Source organism: Quercus suber, unplaced genomic scaffold (genome assembly GCF_002906115.3).
Source record: "Quercus suber isolate HL8 unplaced genomic scaffold, Cork oak 2.0 scaffold_43, whole genome shotgun sequence".
Classification (NCBI taxonomy): Eukaryota; Viridiplantae; Streptophyta; class Magnoliopsida; order Fagales; family Fagaceae; genus Quercus; species Quercus suber.
Genome location: NW_027069508.1, coordinates 510,242 through 520,383, shown reverse-complemented (window position 1 = coordinate 520,383; position 10,142 = coordinate 510,242). Strand labels below are relative to the sequence as shown.

Sequence of the window (10,142 nt, the reverse complement as noted above, 5' to 3'; positions counted from 1 at the left end):
TATTTATTTTAAGTTTTTTTTTTAATTTATAATTTTTGTTAAGGCAGAATGGTAACTTATTTGCATTAACTTATTAGTATTATTTGTTTTCTTAGTATGCAATGGTAACTTTAAGCTTTTATTTTTTATATTGTGTTTTTTTCTTTTTCTTTTAATTGATACTAAAGTCTAAAACCATGAAATAATTATTCTGAATTGAGAAAGTTTTATTGTAAACAATTAAAAATTAAAAAAAAAAAAAACTTTTTTTGTACCAGCCGGTACGCCCAATACCGGCCAGTATTGTCAGAAATTGGCCAGAATGACCGGTACATGACCGATATTTAAACCGGTACGAAACGTTAATATTTTGATACTGGTACGGTATTGACTATCTTGACCCCTAATGCTACTTAAAGCATTAGCATCCGGAGATACAAAAAAGTGTCTATTATACATTTGCAAAACATATTTTATTTATTTTACCATCTCATTTTACACCTCACTCAACATCTCAATTTCTATTTTATAGTCTTATTATATCATACTATAATATCTAGAAGGAAATGCCCTTTTGGGTTCCTTGTTACGTGGATTTTGTGTAGTGATAGATATATTACGTTTGAACTCATTGATATCAGTGATATTCGTTTTTGTGTGTTTCCCATTCATTATTAAACGAGGTCGTGTATGTATGATATGAGGGTCACTGAAGTTATAGCTTTTTTTTTAATTATCTAGTTGATGCTCTGTTTTTATTTTATTTTATTATTGTTTATATTTTAAAATATTGATTAAGTTTAGTGATGCTATTGGGATTTTTATATCGTTGATGTAGACCCTTTTTTTTATTATTAAATCTGCTTATCTATGGTGTTAGTCCAATTGCACATCTGAGAATGTTTACTAGCTACTATTTTATTTTATTTGTCAATGAAAACTTACTAGAAATAGGACAACTTTTGGAAATGCATCGGGTTATGTTGTGCAATGGCTTGTTAAATTCCATTGTATATGGTTATTTATTTATTGATAAAGAATATCTTCATTTGTGACCCTTTTTCCGATTTGCATTGCGGTTGTGTGACTGCCTTTTGAGTTTCTGTTCATTGCAGATTTTCCATTGGCCATTTTGTTGTCTAAATAGGTCAACTTTATAACAAAAGCTATGGTCTTCCTCAATGTACTAGGAACATGTCTAATGGTTGTTGTGTTCAACGCATATCCCTCATCAATACCTGGATCATCGATCTGTTATGATTTTGTTACTTAGAGCATTTCCATTAAGGATGGTAAGAGGGGTATATGCTAAATTTTACCATCAAAACACCAAAAAAACCACTCCATCAAAGATTTTAAATGGCAAAATTTTTGACATACTACTACAGTGAACTTGTATCAATACAAGCTCATTCACTACAAAAAAACTGGACCTATAGTGGCGTTTGTGAAACGCCACTATAGGTACTAAAAACGCCACTATAGGCCCATTTTGGCTATAGTGGCGTTTGCTATAGTGGCGTTTACAAACGCCACTATTGTACCGCCATTATAGACCTATAATGGAGTTTGTGTAAAACGCCACTATAGGTCGGCCTATAGTGGCGTTTTCAAACGCCGCTATAGACCCTAGTTTAAACGCCACCATAGCATTTTTAAAAAAAATAAAAAAAGGTCTATAGTGGCGTTTGCAAACGCCACTATAGGTCTGTAGTGATGGTACAATAGTGGCGTTTGTAAAACACCACTATAGACCCTACAAACGCCACTATAGCCAGAAAACCACCAAAAAAAATATTTGATTACCAAAAACTAATTTTTGGTAATCAAAAGATTTTTTTTTTTTTTGATGTGAAAAAGTTTTTTTTAGTTGAATTAAGATTGTAATTAAATTAATATTACAATTTTAATTAAATTAAAAGATACAAAACAAAATACATAAAACAAAATACAAATCCTATAGCAATCCCAGCAAATTCAAAATGAGACACAAACCCACCTAAAAAAAATTCAAAATCAAACCCAACGTGCTCACATCCAAAATTTTTTTAAAAAAAAATAGCAACTCCAAATACAAACACTAAACCTATCCCAGCAAATTCAAAATGAGACACAAACCCACCTAAAAAAATTCAAAATCAAACACAACATCCAAAAAAAAAAAAAAAATAGCAAATCCACCCCACGAAGCAAAGTTGACAGCAAACAAAGAATGGACCAAAACTATTACCAGAAAATAAATAGACCAAAATAATCATAAATTTTTTTTAATAAAAAAGTTTACCTGCAACTATACAACCAATGGCTTCAAACACCATCTACAAATTTGAACAAAATCAGTAAGCTACAACACCATCTGCAAATCCAAAACCCACAAACATTAACACCACCACAAATAAAACAAAAGAAATAAAATCAAAATGGAGAGAAACAAAAAAGAATCAATTCAAGTGTGAATTGAAAGAAGAGTGAAAGAAAAGTAAAGAAGAAAGATGGAGGAGTGGAGATAAGGGAGAAGAAGAAGGAAAGAAAAAAAAACAAAAAAACAAAAGAGAAAGGAAGTCTGCTGAGACTTGGCGTGGAGAGTTAAGGGAGAAAAAGAGAGAAATGAAAAAAACAAAAAAAGCAAAAGAGCAAGGAGTTAGTCTGAGGCTTGGCGTAGAGATAAGGGAGAGATATGGGAGAGTGGGGGTAGGTGGGGATAAGTATGTATGTGTGTATATAATATAAATGATATATTCATAATATTTTCACAATATTTTTATAACAAATTTTAAGTGGTAGGTTGTTACTGATTGTTATTGTTGGGGCAAAAAATAATCTTAGTGTAGGTTCAAATTTAAACCAATAACAATTAACTACCTATAATTTGTTGTGAAAATATTGTGAAAATGTTGTGGATGTAGCATCTCTCATACATAAAAAAAATAAATATGTTATATATATATAAGAGAAATGATATGTCAACAATATTTTTACAAGAAATTTTAAGTGGTAGGTTGTTACTGATTGTTATTATTGGGGCAAAAAAAGTAATGTTAGGTTCAAATTTAAACCAATAACAACTAACCACCTATGATTTGTTGTGAAAATATTGTGAAAATGTTGTGGATGTAGCATTTTTCATACATAAAAAAAAATAAAATATGTATATATATAAAGAGAAATGATATGTCAACAATATTTTCATAACATTTTTATAACAAATTTTAAGTGATAGGTTGTTACTGATTGTTATTACTGGAGTAAAAAAGTAATCTTAGTATTAAATTCAAATTAAACAAATAAACTAACCACTTATGATTTTGTTGTCAAAATCCTGTAAAATTATTGTGAATCTAACATTTTTCACTTAAATATAAATATATAATAATATATAGATTTAAATAAAATATATATTTTATAATATATTCAAATATTTTGGAATATGCATAGAATATTCTAGGCATATTCTATGGCATATTCCTTTTCTTTATGTACGCCGGAATTCATTCAGTTGTTTTTTTTTTTTTTTTTTAATATTGTAGATATATATGCATTTTTGGACCTATCGTGGCGTTTAGTAAACGCCACTATAGGTCCACTCAAAACGCCACTATAGGTCAACTCTTTTTTTTTTATTTTTTTTTTTTTTTGTGCTGAATTCTTTTTCTTAAATTTTTTTTATTCTAGGCTATAGTGGCATTTGACAAACGCCACTATAGGCATTTGTAAGACCAAAACCTATAGTGGCGTTTGTCAAACGCCACTATAGGCCCCTCTTTAATTAATTTATTTATTTTTTTCTGTTTGTGCTGGATTCTTTTTTTTTTTTTTTTTATTCTGGGCTATAGTGGCGTTTGTCAAACGCCACTATAGGCATTTGTAAGACCAAAACCTATAGTGGCGTTTTGAAAACGCCACTATAGGTCGTGAAAAACGCTGCTATAGACCCATTTTTTAAAACGCCATTATAGGACCCTCCAAATGCCACTATAGGGTACCTACAGTGGCGTTTTTTACAAACGCCACTAAAAAAAACGCCACTATAGGTCAAGTTTTTTGTAGTGATATTGTAACTGTATTGTAAAAAAAAAAAAGTTTTTTATTCTTATGTCTCATTCTTTCTCTCTCCAGGTCTCTTTTTCTCTTTGTCTGTCTGTCCTCTTTGTCTCCCTCTTTCTCTATGCTCTTCTTCTCCCTTTTCTCATAGCGACGGTCTGCCTCGTCGGAGCCACCGCAAGCCTCACACTCTTCAAGATCGCCTTGGCCCACCCCGCAAGATCGCCTCACCGACTCTTCAAGATCGCCTCGCCAGAGCCACCGCAAGTCTTGAGTCATGGATATGAGTGGGTGGGTTTTGTAAAATCGGATCTAGGTTGTGGGTGGGTTTTGGCAGCCTTGAGTGGTTTTATGGTCGTGGGTATGACTTGATTGGGGTGGCTTTGGCTTATGGGTGTGGGTTGATTGATTTGGTGGTTGGTTGGTGTGGGTTGTGCCATGGGTTGAGGCCGTGTGGTGGGTGGGTTTTTTTTTTTTTTTTTATGTTTGTTGGGAAATTTAGACTCCGGTTGATAGAAATAACAAGTTTTAAACCCAAGTTGTTAATTAGATTAATTATGAATAAACCTTGTTAACACAAACAAACATCAGTATCATGTCAAAATTATGCAGCGGAAAAATAAATAAGACAAAATATGATGACCCAGGAAAACCAATAAAACAAACTAATTTTACAGTAAAAAACCTGGAAGGAAACCTTCCCGAAAAGCAATTCACTATAGTAAAGAGAAGTTTCAGATCTAGTACAAAACTTTTGTCCTTAGACTCTACAATCTCCGTAGATGAACTCATAGTAGAAACCTTCTAACGCTTCAGAACTTTTGAACTCTTCAATATATGAACGCCACCCTTTAATGCATAAATCATAATACGTGACTAACCAATTGCGCGGATCCTAATACACGACTTCACACACTAACTAGAAGAAGATGTTGGCTGCAAAGTTCTTCACTTCATCAACAATGAAGATCAAGAAGCACTTGGTTACAAAACCCTAAGGTGCAATGACGCAGTAGCTTCTTTCAGAAAGAATAAGGCACAGTCACCTTTTGCTTATGTTCTCCTTGTATTCTCTTATGTAACGGTCTCTAAAATAAGTCTTATATAGATCTAGGGTTGTGAGAGAAAAAAATCCTACACATACATGTCATTATGGGCCGTGACTGTTCAAGTAATGTATAAAACACTATGAACCTTTAAACTCTCAATTTACAAATTACCAATTCAAGTTTAATATCAAATAATGTAAGTGCGGAAAATGAATGTAAGCTTATACTAGAATTGATAAACAATCTAAATCAAATAAAATCACATCCACAGCAGAAATTAAATGGCAAAGATTAAGGGAAGAAAGATGCAAATATAAAAACAACATAATGATGTGTTATCGAAAAGAAAACCGAAGCCTTCGACGTAAAACCTCTCCACCGCCCTCCAAGCAGTCAATAATCCACTAAAGAATGAAGTTAGGATTCATGAACAGTAGAAGACCCTCCAAGCCTAATCTACCTAGTATATCTAAGCCCTCAAAACTTCTTGCTCCAACGAGGTTGCACCGAACCTTTGTCTTCTTTAGCTTATCGGATTCCACTATAGCTTATAACATCAACCAATAACCATTGGTCTCTTCCTAACTACTTCCCAAAGCACCAAAGAGCCTTCTTATAGATGTGGGTTTGGTGAGAAAAGGATTTGGGTAAGAACCTCTCAAGGATGTAACAATAAAGAAGGTGAGAATAAAGGAATTTGAAGAGTCTCTATGTAAAAATTGTGGATGAATCAATCTTGTTTTTCTCTAGGGTTTCTCTCTCAAAATTCTCTCTGGAAACTCTCTACATTTCGGATATAAGGGTCTATATATAGTGGTGGGTGTTTGGAATGTGAAGAGTCATTTTTTCAAAACAGGGTTGGCTGGCGGCTTGGCCTTGCGACTTAACTAAGCCGCGAGATAACTGAATGGCCAGTCTGAACTTTTTATCCTGTAGTGCTCCAACTAGCATGACGCTTCAGCTTCTCTGCATGCTTGGCACATGAGCATCTTCTAGCGGCTTACAAGCCGCGAGCTACCCGCAAGATCTAGTCACGAGTCCTTGCTTCACTGCACAATCTTGAGCAATTCTTCACACTCTCTCACACACTACCCTTACATGATTCCCACCTTAATACAAGGTTTCTAAATGCTGAATTACAAGCAAATTTGGCACTGAATAAAGCCAACAAAATGGTTGATTAAATTCAACCTTACAATCTCCCCCTTTGGCTATTTCATGACAAAATTGTACAACAAACTCTAAATTTAACGCGTGAATTGAGAACAGTTGAACAAAACTCACTCACACCTAACTCTAGAATCTGTGAAGTTCTTGAATCATAAGAACAAGTATCTCTTGAAACACAGCAACACAATATGATCATTATATGCAGAAAACTTGTAATGCATACGGAGCAAGCACAATGCGATCAAACAAAATGGAAATAAATAATAAACCAAGGCTTAACCAAAAAACGAACAATCACTATAAAAAGTTATCACAATACTCATTCACACATGGAATGAACATCCAGACATGCAAGCTAATAAGCTCAATTGCAAGATATCATTTGCATGTCCAACACTCAACTAATGCAACAACACAAGGTAATTTCATTAAGGATATAAAATCTAACAAAGGGCACAAGAGTGACGTACTTAAAGAAAATGCATGACATTTAACAATAAGTACTTAAGCTACAAAGCATAAGTACAAAAACCTTAAAAGCTTACAAAAGCAATAGGTACAAACAGTAAATTAAAATTGAATAACAACTTATGTAAAGAAACTTAAACCAATGATCCACAATTTTCAAAATATTTAACAGAAACAACCATGAGTTTAAACTAAACTATTAACCAAAGTGTAGCAAAATCAAAATATAGACAACATTATCCAAAGTATAGTACCAACACCAACAACATAAACAAAAAGTAAAACTAAGGTAACACTTTAATTTTTATGCAGGCTCCCCCTCAAACTGGCACTCCCCCTCAAGAGCTTCCCAAAAATTCTCCCCCTTTTTGACCAGAATGACCAAAGAGTCACTGCTGAGTGAAAAAGCTATCAAACTTTGCTAAGAGGATGTTCATCTGATCTTGAAGTACAGCTAGCCTATCAGATTGTTCATTCTAGACATCTCTGAGTCCATCTATCCTCTCTAGGATGATCTAGAATGCATCTGAAGGTACAACTGATGAAGATGAACTTCTGCTTCTCTTGCCACGACCACTTAAGCTTGAGGGTTCTCCTGCAGCCTTTGTCTCAGTTTCCATTGGTTCGCCTTCTTCTTCTTCACTTGGAAGATGAACTTGTATCCTTGTGATGGTTTGTTTATTGATGGCTGAGAGTGGAGTCATGGGACTGATATCTTGAGGGATTTCAACACCTTTCAGTCTAAAAAGTCTCATAAGAAGGTTGGAAAAAACCAACTTGGCCCTTGAAGTTGTTCTAGTCTCATCCACAATTGTGTCAAATATGTGAGAGCTGATGTCTATGAAGGTTTTCTCTTTGAGCTCCATGAGAAAGATAGCTCTAGCATTATTAATTGTAGTCAGCTTTCTTATTGGATACAAGTTGAACATTATGATGGTGGTCAGACACCTCATGTCAACTGGGAAGGCATTAGTGTTGAGACATCTCCCCTCTTTAACACCACCAATTCGAGATTGGACAGTTTCTATGGATAACATCCTGTCCTTGTAATTGGTGAAGTCATGATCATCTAAACCTTCAAGTCCTAGTACCTCATCTATATCACCCGCATCTATATTGAATTCCTTTCCTCTTACCCAGCAATTAATTTCATCCTCTTTCAGCACAACATTTGCATAGAACTCCCTGATCAAAGGCTCACACACTCCAGGCAAGCCACTCAACAACTTATCCCAACCTCTCCCCTCAAAACAATTGGGAATGAAAGCGTCCATCAAATCCACTAAGTCCACAAATCTTTCTTGAATGATTGTTGCACTCAGGTAGTACACTTTTTATCTCTCAAAGTGTTGAGTAGATCTGAACTTGGAGTAGTCCATTTTCAGTCTTTTATCACCCTTCTTAGCAGTGGTCTTCTTCTTGTAGGAGTCATTTGTAAACATAACGGACAAGGCCACAAGAAAAAAGCACAATAGATAAACACTCACAACATTAGTAACAAATTAGAAGCATAGTACATATTTAACACCAAAAAAGACCCAAAAACTCAATGTGACAGTGTGCACAAACACAATAAAAGCAGCATAAGGATCAAAACTTAACACATACATAGATGTGCAATAAGCAATTTGTGAACCAAATGCAGCACACAACCACTTAATACAATCGTTAATCATTTAAGCACATGTCTTCAAGACAATTCATAATGGGTATGATATGCAACACAGAGGATAGAACAACAAGAGTACTCAAAACAGACAAGCAAGCATGAGAATAAAACATATCAAGCATCAGATTGATAAATGCAACAAAACCCATTAAAACAAACCCAACAAAATAACCCCCAACCTATATCCGAATCCACACATATCTCAAATCAAAACCACAACACACAGATCCAAGAAAACAAGGTTATAATCAAGAAGAGCTTAAAGAGAATGAGAAAACCCATACCTTTTTCTTAAAGATTGGTGGTTGAAATGATGCAAAAATGGAGGTTTTTGAGAGTGACACAGTGAGTTTGAGAGAGAGTTGAAATGGGGAAGACAATGAACAGTCACAAAAATTCAAGGGAAAACTAAAAAAAATTAAAAAAAAACTGCCCTTAAAACGCAAAACACGCGATTTTCACAACTGAGTCAAGCCGCTTACAAGTCGCCAGGGCCAACCACCAGAACACTTAAAACAAAAAGTTTTGAAAAATTTTTCTAAGTGTTTTTCGCGACTGGAAGGTCTACCCGCGAGAAAGTCGCAAGGGAAACCGCGAAAATCTCTGTGTACCCCTCACAACTAGACCTTCCACCCACGAATAAGTCGCCACAATGAGCCGCAAGAAACATAAAAACCCAAATTTTTGAAAAATATTCTAAGTATTTTTCGTGACTAGGACATTGACCTGCCAGTGAGTCGCGAATACCTTCTGAGTAATGTTCGCGACTAGGGCATGCAACTGGACTAACCTGCGACTAAGTCGCCAGAATAGGGAACACTATTTTTTAACTTTTGATAATTTTTGTAAAAACAAAATACTTTCAAAAAACAAACTAAAAGACTGAAAAATCTTTTTGCGTTTGATCAACAAATATTGAGCATGTGAAAACACATTTAATCAAGTATAATCACACAAATGAATATGACATTCATTGAACATAGATAGTCCTTAGTCTAATGTGAAGTATCAATGATCAATTCAACCAAGACATACACAATTAGCACTAGATAATGTGACCCATCTCAATTATAGAAATATGCATATATGACCTCTCACATGAACTTGATTACATTTCTTTGAAACTTTTCATTTGGCTCCATGAGCATCATATCATTTGATCTTTTTGAACCAATACATCTCATTCTGAAATTGATGCCTAAAATTTTTTATATTTCAATTTGATAAGTAGGCCTTTGGCTATTTGGGCATCATACATTTTATTTTTGGTCACTTTCCCTTTTTCCTAGTTAAATACTAGTATGTGCGACAGACTTTTTGCAGCTTAATATCTCTTTTCATTTAGAGATTTACATTTGGTGAGCTCTTTAAGTAAAAGCAATAAAATAAAATAGTGAGAAGATATATAGAGACAAGTCTATGCATGTCTCAAGATCAACAAAACCATTCACTAATCATTCATGACAAGGTTGAAGATCTATTTACAACAATCACATAGATTTCAAGATTTCTTCCACAATAATATGAGTGCATAGGGAACAAGCTAAGCTCGGAGATGCACAAAGCCATTAGTACAAAGGTATAAGACAAAACTCAACAAAGTCAATCAAACTTTTTGGATTTTCTATTTTTTATGTGTTTTTAGATTTTTGACATAAAAGCAAGAAAAGATTGATCAAGCACAACAATGTAAAAAAATTTAAAAAGAAACAAGTAAACCACCAAACAATTTTCAACACGAACAAGCAAAAAGCACATAACCAAGC

At 34.1% G+C, this 10,142-nt stretch overlaps 1 protein-coding gene across 1 annotated transcript in view; it reads right to left on the bottom strand.

The window, feature by feature from the left end:
* LOC112010982 (GDSL esterase/lipase EXL3-like) overlaps nt 1-314 on the bottom strand; it is a 7,480-nt gene extending 7,166 nt beyond the window's left edge. Inside the window, exon 1 of the mRNA XM_065771405.1 lies at nt 255-314. Within this exon, the coding sequence (XP_065627477.1) occupies nt 255-314 (60 nt within the window). The remainder of the gene's footprint in view (nt 1-254) is intronic.
* Between the last annotated feature and the right edge of the window lie 9,828 nt (nt 315-10,142).